Raw genomic sequence first — 19,489 nt, 5'->3', positions numbered from 1 at the left:
CGGCTTGGAACCTAGCCAGGTAAGGTTTGGTCCTTCTGGCTGGTGTCCTGAGCTTGAATGGCCTAGGGCCCCTTTTGTCCCATCCCACCTTCTAAATTCTTCTTCTAGAACTCCTGCTGCCAGAGGTTTCTCCTGGGCTACAGCGTTTGGCTGCTGCTCCTTGGGACGAAGAGGGCAGGTGGAAGGAAAACAGGAAACTACTTACCTTGGTGATGTGCAGGCCCTGGGAGGAGACCTGGCTGGACGGTCGGAGATGGCAGGTAGGAGGGGCTGGGCGGGAAGGGAGAGACATCAGGAGAGGCTGAGGCTGGAGTTGGGGCCGCTCCATGGCCCTCCTCTTGGGCCAGGGGGGCAGGGGTGACAGCACACAGCCGGCATTGTTCTCTCACCTGCCGCAGGGCGTGGCCCAGACCGGGAGGGGGCGGCTCAAGAATGCTCCAGATCAGTTGCTCCAGGGTCTCCTCCTTCATCATCCCCCGCTGCAAATGCCTTCAACATCAGGTGGGGGTCCTGGCTCCCAAGACGCAGAGGCCCATGGGATGGTCTCCAGTCGGCTCCAGGTGGGAGCACCATGGGGGTGCTGCAGTCCAGGTACAAGGTGCCGCAGGGCAGAGCCTCTGGTCAGAGCTTCTGCACCCACTTCCGGCAGGCTGGGGCTGCCCTTCTGCACCCCTGCAGAGCCTCTCCGTGAGCACCCACAGGGGCGGGGATGGGAGCGAGCCCGCTGGGCCATGGCCCTCGCATCCTCTCCTGGGGGATGCACCACAGACACACCACAGACTCGGACCAGGGCTGGGCTTCCCAGGCCCTGACGGAAATGCACCCAACCCAGCCCAGGGCTGCAGGGCGGTACTCCCTCAGGCCTGGGGCCACTTTCTGGAGGGGGCTCCCCCTGAGAAGGGGTAACCCGCAAAGTCCGTGGGAACGACAGAGCCTCCTCCAGAGTTGGAGACACGGTGTTCACTCTTTGGGGCCCCAGTGAGGCACCAGCACCTGTGCTCCCTTGGCACTGGCTGGGTCTGAGGCTCAGAGGTGGGGGCTGTAGGGGAGCCCCTCCCTTCCCTCCCTCCCCCTCCCCCTCCCCTCCCTCCCCCTCCCCCTCCCTCCCCTCCCTCCTTCCCTGCAACCTTGGACTGCATGCCAGAAGGAGAGCGAGTTCTAATTCAGGTGGCTTCACAGAACAGTCTGGTTACAGACACTGGGCTGGGCTGTGTGTCTGGGTTCATCCACCCAGCAGCCCCGGCACCACTTCAGGGAGGCGTCCCTGACAGCCCAGGCCGGTGAGAGGAGCAGTGGCCACAGCCTGCCCTTGACAGCTGGGCAAGACCCATCACACCTGTGGCTGGGAGTGAGGAGCATGCTGCTCTGGAGTGGGGGCATCTCCCCTGTATCCGACGGGAGCCTCCACCCCTGCTGTCCTCTCCCTGTGGGGTCCCTCCTGCCACTGACTGGCTTCCTGGCACTAGGGATGAAACTGAGCTGCTTCCTCGCCCCAGCCCCAGGTCCAGTCAGGTACCAATGGCTGTTGCTACTGTGCCCCCCAGCGAGCGCTCCACAGTGCACCCACCCCCCATCCGGTTACTCCCACTGACCCTGCAGGTCCTTGTCACTGTCCCCAGCTCACCACCCTGCCTGCACGTCAGCCGATACCCGGCCCAATGTGCCTTCCCAGAGCAAGACTTCCCATTGCCTGGTCGGGACCAGAGGTTTCCTGCCCAAATCTGAACATCAGTGGTTCTCTCAGCTTAGAATGAGAATGCCCCTCTACTCCCCACCGTCCACATTCTCCAATCATATCAGCCCCAGTTAAAATCCTGCTCCTTCTAGGAAGTCCCCCCTCCTCCCACCTCTGTAAGCTTGTTTCACCTCCTGTTAAGAGCCTTGGCCCAGGGCATCCCATGTGATGTGACCACCAGAGATCAGGATGGAGCTGCATGACACTTTGTACACAGATCTCAACAGAGGTGGTTATATTTGAGGTTGTTGAGCAGGGCTACGGAACTGCTCTTCTTTCTCCCTAGTTCAACTGCAGTAAAGCCACTGCACATGCTGCCAGGATCAGCTCCTCTTGTGCCTTGACTGATAGCAGCCCCTGTTGAAATGAGAATCCCTGCTGGTCAGTACAGTTCTGGAATATTTGTGTTGTAAGTAACTGAAATTTCAAGTCAAATGGCTTTAAATGATATAAAGGGAATGTACTGGTCCACATAACTGAAAAGTCTGGCAGGAGGAAGACTTCAGGTAAGGTTTGATCCAGCAGCTCAAATGATGCCACCACAGGTGTGGATTCCCTTCGTCTTTCTCAATGCCTTCTTCATCTTCACGCTCCACAGGGTGGTTGCTGTCAGCCTAACCTCACTCCTCTGCTTCCAGCACCTCTGGGCACTTCTCTCAATGCTATTTATATTGTTGCATCAATAGGCTCACTTCTTCACACTGCATGGTTCAGAAAAGAGAGAACATCTCTCCCAAGAGTTGGAACAGAAGTCTGAGGGGCCTGGCTCTCATAGACACATGTCCATTCCTGAACAATTTCTGTGACCAGGCAGATGAAATACTCTAATTGGCTCAAGACAATCAGGACCCACCCTGGAAAGAAGGGGTGGGGTCTATCTCCCCAAACCTCATGCCTCAGATTGAGGGTGGGGAAGTGGAGAGTGGCCTGCAAAGGAAATTCCAGGTCTGGATCACCAAAAGGGTAGATGGGTGCAAGTGTGAAAACTCCAGACGTCTACTATGGGTGGTCCAGACCTGTGAGGCACGGCAAGAGGCAAGAGCATTGCCAGCCAGCCAGGGGCTGCACCCTAGCACCACTGCACCCTCAGGTGCTCGGGCCTGCCTCAGCACCGGACAGAGGCCGTCTCCTGTGAGTGCTCAGTGATGCCCTGTCCTCAGCCTCAGAAGGATCTCCTCCATGGTCCCCTCCATTCTTGGTTTCCAGTCACTCTCAGTTGGGGTGTGAGTCTCCCTTGGGGCCTGCTCCCAGACCTGGTCTCTGCCCACAGTGGATGGAGCTGCTTTCCTGCTGAAGAAGCCCGAGTCTACCACCCAGGGAAGATGCAGGAAGAGTCAGGGGTCACAGGGATGGCGTGCGAAGGGGCACACCCTCCCCTTAACTCCTCTGCCTCGTTTCAGAAGGGATCCAAGGGATCCCTGCTTTATTCCCGAGACAGCTGGTACACAGTCAACTGAAAAACCAGAGCCAATGGGAAAAAAGTAGTGATTTTTTTCAGAAGTTTATTGATCAGTAGACGGTGTCTTTTTTTGACATTTCTAAACAAGATTACAAAAAAACAGAAGCATTGTGTATTAATTGCATTGGCTAATTGACACGTCACCTGGTACACTCTTAGATTCTGCCCGTGTTTAACTGGAAAAACTCAGTGGTTATCTGTCCTAAGAAAGTTATTTCTCTGCCACATTCCATGGAGGAAATAACCAGTGCCTCCTTAAATGCTTTCCTTATCTCCAAGGCAATCTGTCCAGGGTATTGTTCTGAGCATCAAGAAGGAGTGTAGCCATAAAGCGGGAAGGTTCTGGTGGTGGCTGTCAGGCCATGACTCTGGTGGTTAAACCCCATCCTAGGTGGCAGGCTCCAGTACAAGACATTCCCAGTGTGGTGCAGGGGCGGCTCCCCGAGGCCCAGCAGACAGAGCAAAGGACCGTGGTCGGGGCAGTGGGGCCAGGGCTCTGCTGAAGCCTCTCCTGCGGGATTGTAAGGCGGGCAGCGGTTGGGGGAGAGCACGAGGCATTTGGGTTCTCCTCACATGCTCTCTGACCCACCTGGACACCAGTCCCATGAGATGGAATAAGAATCCAACTCCTTAAGGCCCACAGCTCTGTGGGAGGAGTCACAGCCCCCAATCCAGGCATTATTGCTGCACGATGACAAGCGTTCCGGAGAAGCCACTCTAGCCCTGGAGAAGTGAAAGCCGACTGAATGCCTGGCCCTCCCCACAGAAGAGCAGCCCCAACTCAGGTCATCCAAGTGTGTGTGACGAGGAAAGAATCCACGTAGGACGCCAAGCGGGTTGGACATCAGCGTGTGGCCGCAGAGCTGGGGGTTCTCGGCAGGTCTCAGTGCAACGCTTCTGTACAGACGGGTTCAGGAGGGCCTCACCAGCAGGCTCACAGTTTGGAAGTCGACTTCGGGAGGAGTAGGCAGAAGTTTTCATTTTTTTTCCCCTAAACTCAAGACTGCAGACGTTTGTGTTGTGCGATACCGTGTGCTGTACAGAAAATAGATTCAAGATTCTTAGGTTTTCTTCTGTGAAATCATGGAGAGCATGAAGATAGTTTTAGAGTTCTGGAGTTTACCTACTTCCACGCCCCCCGCCCCATCCGTGAGCACTCTGCGGAGGGGGTACTTGGACAGTGGGGTGGTGCAGGGAGGACAATACGGTCGGTCAAGGTGCCCAGATCCCAAGGGTTCCGTGTTCCCGGCCCTGCTGCACGGGGTCAGGGGATAACGGGTGTTTTGGACACAGACTCAAGGAACTCTGTGCGGGTCCTGGGACGATATGGGTCCTTGCTTGGCCGCCATCCCTAATGTCTTCCAGTGTTTTTTTTTCCAATCGACTATTTACGATGGGTGACTTCAGGTTTTAAGAGACGATATTGAGAAAAATGGACATGTGACTTCCTTTTGCTTCCTTTTTTCTCAGCATTCAGCTGCCAGATGTTCTCCCACCAGAGGTCATGGCGGGTGGGGTGGGGATCACCCGTGAGGTGTTTCCATCCACATAGAACCAGAAACCTCCTCTGCGGCTCCTCTGAAACAGTATTCCTGTACATCCACATATAGACAAAACTCGGCCATATGTACATATCTACACATTAACAAGTGGCCAAAATACATACTCTTGTGACATACGTGTATATATTTATCTTTATATATGACAACTGAGCAGAGTTAAAGAAGCAAGATGATTGTGAATGGAAATCATCTAGCCTCGGCATCTCTATACCTTTGGACAAATGAACTTTCTCTCCTCCTCTCTCAATCTTGCCCTCTGCTGGATCCACTGTGCTTGCACGCCTGTGTGGTCCTCGTGCATTCACAGAACTATCTGCTCAGATTACAGTACTGGGATTACAAATGTCTCTTTTCTATGTGTCTAATTAATTTAAAAGTACTCATTAAGACTAAAACCATGTTATGTATTTACTTCTCTTAAAACTAAATTATGTAGAAAGTAAGCTAGGGAGTGTGAGGGCTGGCATCTGGATAAATGCTTCTCTAAAATAAACATTTTCTTAAGTCTGCTGTTCTGCCCCTGATGTTGCAAGTGACACCAGAAAAAAAAAAAAAAAGAGTTTTTTGGAAGACTTTGGTGTGACTGTTTGGATTTCATTCATTTTTGGTGCCGGCAGGGTCCCAGCTATGCAGCCATCACAATAGTGATGAAATATCATATCTCTCTTATTGCATAAATAATGGTGAAAGGCACCTGCATCCCCCAGCTGGAGCCCACATAGTTGGGAGGGTGATCTCCACTGGACACAGGCATTTGGGCAAGTGGTCCAGAGAGGTTCACACAGGGCACCCAGGGAGGGAACATCAGGAGCTGATGTACAGGTAAGGGCCCAAATCCTACCTCGTGAGGCATTCATGGTATGAACCACACAGTCTTCTGAAGAAAAGGCTTTATATGAAAGATTGCATCTTGTTTCTGTATAAAGGCCTTTATCCTTTATATAGAAACTATATTTAAAAAACTAGTCATAATAAAAATGCCTATTTTTTATAAAAATAGTGTCTAACGCTAGTAGACTGACCTCTTCTATCTGACAGCCAGCTTGGGCTGGCCCCCCATCCCCTCTGTGGCCACAGGGCCAGGACACTGCCCGCACCAAGCCATGTTTTTTTCTGGATTTAAATCCTGCCACTGACCAAGGAGCCTTGAGGACGTGTAACCACGCTAACTGACGACTGGGGAGAACCACCTCTTTTCTTACTCTAGTTTAAGTATGATAAACTTTGCTGCAACCTATTGCCAGACAAGTAAAGCTAATCTTCAGATTTCAACGTGACTTGAAATGAATACTAGAATTCTTGCCAGGGGTTAATAAAAGTTGTGAGTTCCAAATTTCTAACCAAATACAACTTTGCTGGGAAGGCCCCAAGGCTGGGAGCCCCGGGAGGGCCGGCCAGCAGGCGCTGGGATGAATGCTCCCTGCGGCCTGGCCGCGGGCTCTGCGGGCCTACAGAAGGGACGGGGACGTGCAGACACGGTGCGTCCTCCTCTCAAAGCTGGGGCAGCAGTCTTCTCTTTGGTAGACAGTTTGGAGAGGACAGAAATCTTCTCAGGTGTTTTTTTTTTTTTTTTTTTTTCACTCTAAATAGAGCAAGAGGCAAAATAAATAAGCTCGTCTTTGCTGCTTCCTGGTGCCCTCTGAGGGACAGCCAGGTTCAAAATGATGGGACAGTCCAGTGAAGCCCAGCAGAGCCCCCAGCTGACACCCCGTGGCTCCTGGGATTCCACATCTGGGCTTCTCCAGGCTTTGGAGGACTCCTTGGACGATTTCCCTTTCTTCTCAACCCTTCCATCCCCGTATCCACCCCCTCCCCCCAATATTTTAATAGAAACTCTGGGAATTTTAAGGTGAAAGGATCTCATCTAGTGTCCAGTGTCTGCCCTCCCCGTTCTACAGATGGGGAAACCGAGGCACAGAGAGGGCAGTGACTCGCCCAGGGTCGCTCATTGAGTCAGTGGCAGCGTGGGCCTCCGGCCTAGGCCCCCCGATTCTAGCCCCACACCGCCCTCCCTGTGTGCGGCCTGCCCCTCAGTCGGCCTTCGGCAAGGATTTCCTGTGGGAGGGCGGCACGAGGTGCAGGGGCAGGCTGTTGGGCAGCTCGTAGCCATCGAGCTTGATCTTGATGAGGTGCTTGGCCAGTGCGAACTCCTCCTCGTCCAGCATGCCGTCGCAGTCACAGTCGGCCAGCTTCCAGATCTTGCCCAGGACGCTGTTGGGCAGCTTGGAGGTCACCATCTCCTTCTTGGCGTTGACGCCCGATATCTTGCCGTTGATGGGCGACAGAGTGTAGAAGAGCTCATCGTAGACAGGCTTGTCTTTGGCCACAACCCACTCCTCCTCATCGGCGCCCTCCTTGGCGCCCTCCCCGTAGCCCTGGTTGAAGGGGCCCTCGGTCGTGCCGTCGAAGGCACCGCCCTGCACCAGCTGCGTGGGCATGCTCGTCTCCTCCTGGCTGATGAGGCTCATCAGGGACGAGATCTTGTTGCTCAGCATGTTGTCCACGGCCTCGATCAGCTTGGGCTTCAGCGAGTGGAATTTGGTGAAGTCATAGCTCTCAAGCTGTTCCTGAAAAAGGAGAAACCACAGATTTGGTTAACGTCCTCCCTGCAGGAAGCAAATGACGAGAGGGATGGCTGGAGGGGACGAATGCTCCCTTAAAGCAGGCAGCCCATGCTCTGGGCTGTCCAGAGCTCTCTCTCTTTGGTGGGGTCCCCACATCCGAACCCACCAGACATAGGAGTGGCTTCTGGAACAAGAGACAAGATGCATGAGATGCAACATTTTCCTACGGTAGCTAATCTGGGCTGGCAGTGGCATGAGGGATGGTGATCCCCTAGGGCTTTGAGACAAAATTCCTTCACCCTGTCTTTTTTTAAAAAAGCACTCTAGAGATCTACTATTTTATCTTTTAAAGTATTTTACATACCTTACATACTTCAGTTGATTTTCACAACAATGCTGGGAGTCAGGAAGGGCAGGTATTAATAACCCCATTTTACAGAGAGCACAAGGGGTGTCCTGGTGGAGTCAAGACCAGAGCCCATGCCTCCTGCCGCTCGACTAGCCTCTTTGTGCTGTAACGTGAAGCTGTGACAGAGCTGTCAGTAGAACTTATTTAGGTAAAATGATTATTTAAAGATGATGTTGATCAGTTAAAAAAATGTAGTTTAGGGTACAAATAGGTACAAGTTGAAACTGGAAAGAGAGAGAGGAGTAGGGATGGGAAGGGCAAGTATAAATGCAGCCAATAGAGCTGAGTAGTACTAGCATGGTCAGGGCAGGTTTCGGCTGCATCTCCCAGGAGAGCTGGGAGGAGCAGACAGAGCACAGGGTTTGCAGACAGCCCTAGGGGACGCGGCAATTGCCTGGCCAGGATGGGAGCCAGCTGTAGATGCCACAGAGGCTCTGTGGATGGCTCTGTAGAAATAGTCCTTCCTGCCTTGGTTACCCTTTCTTCCTTCCATCCATCCATCCAACATTTACTGACCATTTGTTATGTGCCAGGCCCTGTTCTGGGATATAAATATGAAAAGCCACAGTCTCTGCCTTCAGGGAGCTTATATTTCAAAAAGGGCTTGACTTAGTTTACAGTGAAACAATGATAACATGAAATAGAAGAAAGTCATTAACAAAGGGAAAAGCCAAGTAATTGAAAGGAAGAGGAGGGGAATCATCACATCAGATAATGAAGGCTGAGAAAAGCTACACTCCTCAGCTGCCCTGGCTGGGGAGCCGGTGGGGTCACACCTCGTTGTCAGAGGGGAGAAACCACCTGTTCATCACAAGAAAGACAAACCTTCTCTGGCCCTGAACTGTAGAAGTCACTTAGGGAATTTTATAAGGGGCCTCAAAGATCTAGTGAAAATGTCTTCAATAGTAGTTTTGCCAAACAAACGCAGAGAATTCCAGGTATGGCAGTTTTTATATGGACTCTACATGAAGTATTTCTGTTTGGACAATCCTAGAGGGCCAGAGAGGGGACAGCCAGGTGCGCAGTTTTCTGGAGATGAGACAGGGAAGCTCTCAAGGGAAACAGCTTTCACATTCCCCTCAGACCTGATTGTTCTGGACAGAAGTAATGGGACAGGGAGTTAAGAAAAAACAAAACTTTGTGCTACCATAAATGTTACACTTTGCTTGTAAAAAGTTGGGGAAAAAACTAGTAAACAAAAATAAAAATCTTAAATCACTTATAATACCATCACCCAGCAATGACTCTTGCTAACATTTTTGGGCATACGTTTATAGCCATTTTTACAAACACACACACACACGTGCACACACACACTCTTTAACTGAAATAAGATCACACTATGTAACAACCTGCATTTTAAAGAAATAATGTATCACAGCTTCCCATGATATCAATTTTTACATAACCTTTAAAAATTTTTTTAAATTTGATTTAATTTTTAAATTGAAGTATGGTTGATTTACAATATTGTGTTAGTTTCAGGTATACAGCACATTGATTCAGTTTTATATAAATATAAAGTGATTTGGTTTTATATATACATATACTTTTTTTCAACATCTTTATTGGAGTATAACTGCTTTACAATGGTGTATATATACATATACTTTTTCAGTTTCTTCTCCATTATAGGTTATTACAAGATATGATATTGTTCCCTATGCTCTACAGTAAAAACCTGTTACTCAGCCACAGAAAGGAATGAAATATTGCTATTGGCAGCAACATGGATGGACCTCGAGATTATTATACTAAATGAAGTAAGTCAGACAGAGAAAGACAAATACCATATGATATCACTTATATGTGGAATCTAAAAAATAATACAAATGAACTTATTTGCAAAACAGAAACAGACTCAAGATACAGAAAACAAACTTATGATTACCAAAGGGGAAGAAGGGAGAGGGATAAATTTGGAGAATGGGATTAACAGATACACATTAATATATACAAAATAGATAAATAAACTTATTCTCAATAACTACATGATATTGAACTGTATAGCTGGGCCTTTCCTCATTTACCCTGTCCACGTAATTGGAAATTCAGGTCGTTTCCAATGGAGAATCAAAATTGTGGTCTCTAGGGTGTGCTGGCAGGGCAGACATTCTAGGCTGTTATTCTGAAGTGGAGCCCTGAGCTTTAGATGGTGGAGAGGACAGAGCGGAAAGCAAAACAGCCTGACATATCTTGGAGAGGTGCCCCCACCACTCTTCTCAGTAGCCAACTCTGTGGCTGTCAAAGCAGGCTGGCCCGGGCTGCCACCTAGCACTCGGCCTGAGCTCAGCTCAGAGTGGTGGGGTAGCACAGGCCTGGTTTCTAAGGTACATTCCAGTTTTCATGTCCTCCATCCTCACTGACAGACCACAGTCACCTGCACGTCATCCCAACATCAGCACCAAACAATGCTGCTAACACTTTGGGGTCCTGCTGCCGGCACCTCGGTCAGCCAAGGGAACTGAGAAGAGAAAGCCCAGGAGGAGGAGAGCAGGCAGCCCACACAAAAATCCCAGTGCTGCTGGGGTAAACAAGTCTGGATTCCCCTGGGTGCATGAACACCTACCCTCTTTCCTCATGAATGAGCCTGAGCTCTGGGCACACACAGAGCCTCTGTGTCCGGCCAAGTGGACAAATGAGGGCGGTGCCCACCCAAACTTTCCACCCGCCTGCAAGGGGACATGGATTCAGACTGCAAACCTCTGGAAAACTGGCCAGGGGGAAACGGCCACATATTTGCAGGGGTGGGCAGGAAGCAGCGGCAGCAGCCGTTCCCGCCCCGGAGGGCACATAGGAAGGAAGCCCTACACTCTCATCCGTGTGGCGCCCGCCTGCCCAGCCCTGGCCGGGGGGGGGGGGGGGGGGAGGTGGGGGTGGGTGGGGGGTGGGGTCCAAGTTAAACCACACCATCCCTGCCCTCCACCAGGGTGGCTCCAAAACTTTTTATTGGGATGAACACACACTGGAGAATTTAAAGAGTTACCCATCAACAACTGTATCCATCAAAGCCACCAAGCCCAGGATCCTGGAATTCCCCCCCAAGAGACAAAGGTCAATCCCAGCCTAGCCTCTTCTGGGCTCTCCCTTGCCTGCTCACTCCCAGCCTGTACCAGAAGCTGTTTTTGAATCCACTGGGAGGGTCTGAGCGGATGCGGATGGCTCTGCCGCCCTCTGCTGTTGAAATGTTGCCAGCTCCTCAGCCGCGGTGGCCTAGTTCTCCAAGGAGGACGACTGCGTCAGCAATCAAGGCAGCCTTGCTAGTGTCCCCTCATTCTGCAGCACGGACACGTCAGTGCAGCAAAGCAGATTCCCTCCCCAATGGTGTAGGGCTGACACAGGCAGATGCACCACCAGGTCATGGGCCTCCCCCAGCACCAGGCAAAAGCCTGCAAAATACAACTGGCTCTTTGCTACGGTGAAGAGTCACCCTGACCAGCTTGGAGAGCAGAGACTTAAAGCCGGCCCTGGTGAGCTCGCCGTGAGATCCTGGGATGTGCAAAGATCATAATCAAGTCATCTCTAAGCTTCTGCCCCTGCCGCTGTGCCAGACACAGTAAGGCTGAATGCCTGTGTTGGGGAAGATGTCAGATGCCCAACAGACTCAGGGATGATGGAGGCCTTGACCCACACCAGGAACCCCCAGAGCTTCCTGGGTGACAGCAAACTAGCTTGAAGTAGTAAGCACACCCTCTGGGCTCCAGGCCTGCCTTGCTCCCTGGGGATTCCCTGAAAGGACTGGGGCGGTATGATCAGGGCCTGGCCGGCTTCCCAAGGAAGAATCCTCAGCCAGCTTCCAGGGGTTTGCTCCAGAAACCACTGGTCTATAAGCCCTGTGGGAGTCAGCCCTAGGTCAGGGTCTGAGAAACTCATTACCCTAGAGCCTGCTACGATATAAACATACACTAACTTATTAATTAACCTACTCAACACGTATTCACTGAGTGCCTGCTACACCCCAGGGGCTGGGGATATGGCCAAGAACAGGACATGGGTCACTGGCTTCATGGAATTACAGCCTTGTACGGGAGACACTAAATAAGACATTGAGTAAATTAATTACACCAAAGCACAGAGAAACTTACGCTGTAACAAGGAGCACATGCCCCAACAAGGGGCTTTGCTGCCAAAACATCACTGCCAGTTACAGTCATAGCAGCAAAGCCTGTAACCCAGAATGGACCTCTGTAGGGGCAAGGATTTTTATTTTTGCTGTTTGTTCAATGATTTATTCCAGGGGCCTAGAACAGTGCCTGGCCATAGTAGACTTAATTACTATTCTTAGGTGAATGCATAAATGAACACAGATGATGGCAGGACTGTGTTGATGGTAGGCACCCGTCAGGTAGGACTCCTGTTCCCAGTCTCAGGGCACCCAGGAGTCCAATGAAGGGGCCAAGGTGCCTGGTGCGGCGCCTAACCACAGGGTTCCCAGTGAAGGTTCAGGCCCTTCCTGTACTGCCCGGCTACATGGGCCAAGGCTGCTCCCGAGAACTGAGGTGAGGGACTGCCCCTGTGACCAGCTCTGAGAGGCCTGGATGCCCTCTGACCGGCCAGGCCCAGGCTGGCATGGTCAGGAGTAGCTCTGGTCAGAGTTTGCTCCCTCCGTTCAGGAGCTCCCTGGAGACGGGCAGGGGAGGCCTGTCAGGGAGACTTCAGGTCTCGGGAGCCGCACCTTGTGGGTCGGGCAACAAGGGAGGCCAATGAGCCACAGACGTCCCATCAGGCCATCGTGAGCACTGTGTATTTACTCACAGCTTTCATTTCAGTCAGGAAACCAATTTCCCTTCCAAAGTATCTGAAGGATGCCAGGAAACAGTTGTCCTTCAGTTTGGTCACGGGGTGCAGGGCATAACCCAAGGGTGTGAAAGCAGAACCTGCTCAGGAAGAGGCCCCAGGAGTTCTCAAATTAGCCATCTTGTGACCAGAAAAAAATCCAATTCATCCTCTGAGTACAGGAATATCAACTTTACTTCTAAAAAAAAAAGTGTTTCTATGTATTTTTTTAAGCCGACTAAATCATATTTGACCAGATCGTATATACCAGATGCATTCACCCTGATCCCAGGCATCACAGCAGTAAGTGTAACCCACTCCTATTTCAGTGTGTACTTTATATACAGAGTTTACATTAACAAACCCCTTAGGATCGATGCTTCCCCTCCTGCGGCCTGATCTTGCCTCTGCGCTTGCCCTTCCTCCTCCCTGACCCTCCCCCCCAAGCCCACCCCCATCCCCACCCCAGGCAAGCTGGCAGCTCACAGGCCCAGAGTCTCCAGGGTGCAGCCAGTATGCTGTACACTCTCTTTGGCCCGTGTAGATTCTTTGAAATTCTGAGCCCAAATTTGAAAACCAGGGGACTTTACATACAAATCCAGATCTCCAGCTTCTCGTGAAATATCCAGGCCTGCACTCCCACGGGGCAGCGACCACTGGGCAGGATGGGGCCTCCCCACCGAGGGGGGCAGGGCACACGCTCCCCAATCTGCCCCCACCGTGCGCCCCGCAAGTTCTCACTCACTGCACTTGCAGAATTGTTTTCCTCCCGGTAGAGACATGTTTCTCAGGACCCACATCTCTACCAAATGTGAGAAAACAAGAGGTGGTCGGAGGGGGCACCCCAGTTTCCTCTGGCGTGGCCCGCCTGCCTCACTTGTTTGACTTACTTTTGGCTGGTGGCCGCAGGCATCTGAGTTGTGTTGCCTGCTTTCCAGAGAGGACTGTGGCCTCCAGGGCAGACGGGGCCTCACACCGGACAAGGAGATGGTCGGTCAGGCTCTCTGAGGAGCCAGGTGAGGCGGCCTCGCTCGGGAGGACATGGTCAGCATAGAAATCAACGGTCACCTAACACCACGGCGGGGAGGTGGACACACGGGTCAGGCCAGGGTGGCAGCACCCACCCGGGTTCACCTGGGGCTGCCCAGACACATCTCAGGGAGACTCTGAAATTAGGCCAAAGGCTGCCCGAAGCTGACCTTTAAGCACACTCTTCAGTAAGCACAGCCCGCTGTGTCTAGTGAACTCCCGCCGTGGCCACAGCCCGCCACGGCCTCTGACTGAGCCCGCAGCAGCAGCAGTGCTGCCCGAGCGCGTAATCCCACAGCGCAAGGCAGCGCGGGGGAGGGCCGGCTTCAGGAGGCCCCTGGAAGTGACCTCCAAGGTCACTCTCAGCTCTAATTCCCTTAAGGTTCTGGGATTCTGAAAAACAGGTGTCACTTCCGTGTCAAAACAACCTTGAACGCAGCCTAAGGGAGCTGTTCACAGGATTTTTTTCAGGTGAGCTTAATTTACTTCTTGAAATGTCTCCCTTTTTGTTTAAATGTTTCAGGAAGCAAGCAATTTCTGCTTTATTCACAAGAGCCTATTATCATGTATTACTAGGAAGACGAATTGACCGTGTTCCCCTCCATTCTAAACCATGAAACCCAAATGTGTACCCAGCAACCAGCCGGACAAGGTGGCAGTGCCCCTCCAACCCCACTGGTGACACTGTGATGGGCCTCGGTACCTGCATTGCCTTGACCTCGGGGAAGTCCCCTGAAGAAATCTGGTATTCTCGCTGCAGCTGAGTGTAGATTTCTGGCAACCTGCTGATAAGCTCTCTCTTCTTGTTTTCTTTTCCAAATACACTTGGCATCTCCTTCTTCAGGTGGCTGATGATGTAGGCATGTACCTGAAGGGGTATATGTCAGTGAGGACGGGCCATTTAGAAGTGCACCAGAGAAGGACAAACACGATGGCATCTTACATGCATCATAGCACATAACAGGCATCCCCGCAAAGTCATGGTGCTCAGGACAGGAGGAGGGCAAGGACCTGGGGGCAAGGTATGGGGGCACCTGAGTGGGAAAGACCTTGGTTCTGGTGATTAACCTCAGAAGACCTAAGAGAAAGTTTCACCAGGGCCAGTGCATGGGAGCACCAGCAAATGAAGCTGGAGGCTGATGGAAATGGCTGATCTGCATTGAAATCTGTGCCCGGTGAACAGTGACATGAGAACACCCATAACCTCCCCGTGGACAGTTTAGGCCCCGAGATCACTGAGGTCATTTCTGCACAAGACCAGCTGCCTAGGGCCAGGCCAGACAGCAGAAGCTCCGTCTGAGAGAGGGACCCCTGGTACAGGAAGGGGGAGCCCCAGAAACCTTGGTCACTCAGGGGTAGCAGGCCTGGCACTGTTACCCGAAGGGTGGTGAATCCTGCTGGGAGGGCTCTACTTGGCTTGCGTCACTTTCTTCCCTAACATTTCCACCCTTCTACTGATTTCCAACTTTAGGATGTTAAGAAACGCTCATTACAAAAGTTCTCTTTGTACAGCAGAAACTAACAAAACATTGAAAAGCAATAAAGATGTTTAAAAAAAAGTTCTCTTTGTATATCTAGAATTCTACAGAGTAATTTAGAAGTCAAGAAAATAACTAAAATAAGAAAAGATGAAAAACAGAGCAGTGATTACAAAAAGAAAATGACTGTGTAGCTATGGAAAATCCTATTAAAAAAGCAGACGTCTACTATAATCTTGTGGAAGAATGGAAATTGAATAAAGGTGGTAAGCATTAACATCCCATGGATCAACTGAGGGCCTCTGTGTATGGACATACACTGGGCACAGCCAAAAACATTTTGCTAAGATTTAAACACTAAAATAAGTGCATAATGCAAATGCTGACAGGCTTGGACCAGACAACGCTAACTTCTCCATCTACATAAAGGTCATGTTAACATAAGCACACACTGAGCTGCCTGACTATTGCTACAAGTATAGGTTGGGAGAGATGCGTCTAAACCTTCCTGTCACTAGTGAACTTATTTATTTATTTATTTTAAAACATCTTTATTGGAGTATAATTGCTTTACAATGGTTAGTTTCTGCTTTATAACAAAGTGAATAGTAAACTTATTTACTTTTCAAATTAAAACAGCTTAAAATATTTACACGATTCTTTAAGATAACCAGAGAAATCCAAGGTTTGGGAATCCTTTTATTTAGAACGATGGGCTTTAACTGCATTCCTGAGGATATGATGAATAAGTGGTAAAACTAGTAAGACTGGTAATTTCCTTGCCTTGATTAGTGAATGCCTGGCTTGGTTTGGATGGGGCTGGGGACGGCCCTGTGTAGGTCCGAAGGCCTCTTGGCGGGGCCGCCATATTCCATCGGGGAGAACCAGCTGTCACCAGCTGTCCTTGCATCATTTCCTTGGCCTCGGCCCTCCTGGATCCTCTGGACTGGGCCTGTGGACCCCTCTCTCTTCCGTGCTCTGGCCTGCCCTGCTCTGGAGCCCACCCCAGCTGAAGCGGGAAGTCCCACTACCTGCTCAGCTTCCCATCCACGAGGGTGTCTTTCCAAGACCCCTTCCCAGAGCCCAGGCCTGGGGCAGCTGCCAGGCCCCTGCAGAGCTCCCCAAGCCCCCTCCCCACCTATCAGTGTGGTACCTCGGAACTGCCAGGCCCCTGCGCAGGTAAGGCTGACTCCCCACCCAGCCCCTAGGTCCCCTGGGAATGGCACCCTGCTCGTGAACGCTGCCTGGTCCCCAGGGGCCTGCTTTCCCTGGGCTGGGCTGCAGGTGATGTGCCCCTGCCACAGCCCTCCACCCATCGCCCGGCACCTGCTCCCTCATCCCTGCCCTCATGGTGCTCACCGCTGATGACTGAGGCTGCTGGATGATGGGCCAACCTTGGACGCCAGGCCTCCAGGGCCCTGACATAACTGGGGCGGTTCCTGTGCCAGGCCTCAACTCCCTCCTCCTCCCACCTGCCTGGCTCTACCTGAGTCATGACCCTCAGGTGACCTGCTCATGCTGCAGGCTGCTCTCAGCCTCAACTACTGGCCTGTTTCGTGGAAGTCCCCTGTTGTACTGCCTCTGCATGGCCGCCCCCTCCTGCCCTTCCCTGGGCATCCTAAGACAATAACCCAGGGTCAGATTCTATGCACGGGCCCTGCCTTTAAGAAGCTTATCGAGTTACAAGGTAAATTATAACCCTTAGAATCACAGAGTATTAAATCTGGAAGGGGCTCCCTATATCTGATTGAATTCCTGGTTCCAGGAAATTCATATGACTTACTCAAGGTCACGCAACTAGTTAGGAGATGCCAAGCTGGCACTAGCATTTAACTATCTTACTGCCTCATTCCCTGTCTTATAGAATTAACTGCTTTTTGTGGGTGTGAACTAAACATGGTACTGAAGCTGCTGAAATCTGGAATTCAAACTGAACTATGTCCTATGGAACAACTGTGAGGTTTGGCTTCTGATTGTTCCTAACTCACAGGGAAGCTCTGGAAAGGTCATGTTCTCTTCCCTCCCCATACGTAAAAAGTGGACACGTTATGGCACCCACGCCGCGAACACCACGCAGAATGTGGGTGAAGACTGCAATCTTCTAGCGGGACGGCGCCTTGTGATTGTCTAAGGAGACTCTCGGTAAACAAGGGGCAGCCTGGGTGGCTGAAATCCCCAGTCAACTTGAAAAGCTCGTGTCTGCCCTTATGTGTCAAAGATGTATCTCCAAACAAACGCAGGACCCGGGGCCAGATCCGGCGATGGTCCAGGGAAGGAGGTAGAAACAGTCTGATCTTTTGTTCTTTATAATAAGAGAAAATTAATCGAGAGGAAGAGGAACAGGAAGGAGAAGATGGGGAGAAAGAGGAGGTGGGAAGGATGGGACTGCGTGTTTGAAGGCCGGGTCAGGCGCTGCCACCGCTGCCCACGTGCTCGCTGAGCAACCCTGGGCAAGCTATCTCCTCCCCGGCCTCAGCTTGCTTACCCACAACCTGGGGATTACAGCCCTTACCTCACAGGGCTGTGGTTATGAGAATAGAGAGAGAGCACGTATTTGAATGCACTTTGTCCTCTAGAAAGGGGACTAGAAATGTTGTTATTGACTAATGGCCAAAGACCTATAGCTGGAGGGGTAGTAACGCCAGAGGAGGCTTGTGGCTATTTAGTCCTTACTGAATAATGAATAAACTCTATATATTTAAATAGAACATGATGAATTTGGGTTCCAAGTTCTTCATTCACAAGTGAATGACACTGAACCCTGGGGAACGTTTGAACATTGTGGTCTTGTTCAATTCGCTCTTTCCCTTATATAAAACTAGAAAAGCCCCAACTCATCAAATGGTGATGACCAAGGGTAAGTCAAATGGCTCAAAATGTCAATTTTTTTCTGGGCTAATAACTCAATGAGCAGAAAAAGATGTACTCCCCTTTAAATGAACAGGGATTTATAGCTCACATCTACACTCTGCCACAATCTCATTAACTGTGTCCAGTGACAAGTGTTTGCATATCCAAGGCTGAGAAGCATGTACACAGAGTAATACTGGGTATTTCCACTGTGGGCTTGGAGGGCAACCCCCAGCAGCAAGTGCTGGAAGCTTGAGGTGCTCATGGACAATAGGAATGGAAATGCCCATGGAATTTGGATACTGGGGAGCCGTGTGGGGGAAGTCAGGCTGGGATACATTGTTCTGCACTGGGCAACCTTAGCGTTGCCCAGGTTTAATATGACCTGATGGAGATCTGCATCTTTGCAGGCTCAGCTGGAAACGTGCATAGAACATTTAACCTCTGGGGATCAGCACATTTCTATATATATATATATATATATATATATATATATATACACACACACACACACACACACACATATATTTGTTTGTTTGTTTATTTATTTATTTATGGCTGCGTTGGGTCTTTGTTGCTGCGCACAGGCTTTATCTAGTTGTGGTGAGTGGGGGCTTCTCTTGTTGCAGAGCACGGGCTCTAGGTGTGCAGGCTTCAGTAGTTGTGGCACACAGGCTCAGTAGTTGTGGTGCACGGGCTTAGTTGTTCCGTGGCATGTGGCATCTTCCCAGACCAGGGATTGAACCTGTGTCCCCTGCATTGGCAGGCAGATTCTTAACCACTGCGCCACCAGGGAAGTCCCTGGGGGTCAGCACATTTTAAAGTTGGGTTTATTATGATATAAAAATTTCAGTTCCTAAACTAAAGACCCAGAAGATGAACCCATGGGGTAGTAAGAGTGTGAGGCTTCAAGATGCAGCTGATTGGCTCCCACTTGGAGGTTTGTTATTCTGTTGAAATCAAAGCTGGCACCAACAGCACATATGATTCTGAAGAGCCTTAAAGGGCATGTGAGGGGGTCTACCCAGTCATCTGATGTTGGCCTTCAAAGAGACAGGCTCCCCTGGGTGGACACAAGTACTGACACACCCCCAGTAGATTGGGGCTGCCAACTGAGCTATTTTTAAATGCCCCCTGGAGGACTAAGCATCAAAGGGATAGTCATCAGCCATTGTAGAATGATTTTTACATAACTTAGCCTGGGTCCATGTGGTGAATTTCAAAATGTCTAACTTCTCCCCAGATGGAATAGGCGGTGCAGACAGACCAGAAAGCTGCCCCTGCATGCGACACGTGACTAAGAGGAGGACACACTTTGAAGATGAAACTAAATTGCACAGAACTATAGTAAACCACCCAAATCACTGACCTCTCCTTTTCTTTCTCATTTTTAGTTGTCCCTTCCTCAAATGGTGACTCATTTTTTAGTGAATAAAAGTTTCCAAGTGGGTGGGAGCCTTTCCTATCCTTGGGCAGCATGCTTATAAAGGGTGGGGTCCTACAGTAAACTTGCCTCACTATTTACCTTTGTGCACTTATCCCATAAACTACTATGATTTGGAGTGTGAACCTTATTTCTTTAACTTGGCTATTTTAATTATAGCTGAATAAAACTAAATTCTTATTT

At 50.6% G+C, this 19,489-nt stretch overlaps 1 protein-coding gene across 1 annotated transcript in view; it reads right to left on the bottom strand.

Moving 5' to 3' along the window:
• Positions 1-3,226: 3,226 nt before the first annotated feature.
• Positions 3,227-19,489, bottom strand: part of EHD4 (EH domain containing 4) — a 93,429-nt gene continuing 77,166 nt past the window's right edge. Inside the window, exons 5-6 of the mRNA XM_028166046.2 lie at positions 14,238-14,402; positions 3,227-7,323 (exon numbers count right to left, since the gene is read on the bottom strand). Coding sequence (XP_028021847.2) covers positions 6,787-7,323; positions 14,238-14,402 — 702 coding nt within the window. The 3' untranslated portion in view covers positions 3,227-6,786. The remainder of the gene's footprint in view (positions 7,324-14,237; positions 14,403-19,489) is intronic.

Source organism: Balaenoptera acutorostrata, chromosome 3 (assembly GCF_949987535.1).
Source record: "Balaenoptera acutorostrata chromosome 3, mBalAcu1.1, whole genome shotgun sequence".
Taxonomy (NCBI): Eukaryota; Metazoa; Chordata; class Mammalia; order Artiodactyla; family Balaenopteridae; genus Balaenoptera; species Balaenoptera acutorostrata.
The sequence above is the reverse complement of the archived record's forward strand: the minus strand, read 5'-3'. Positions and strand labels throughout refer to the sequence as shown.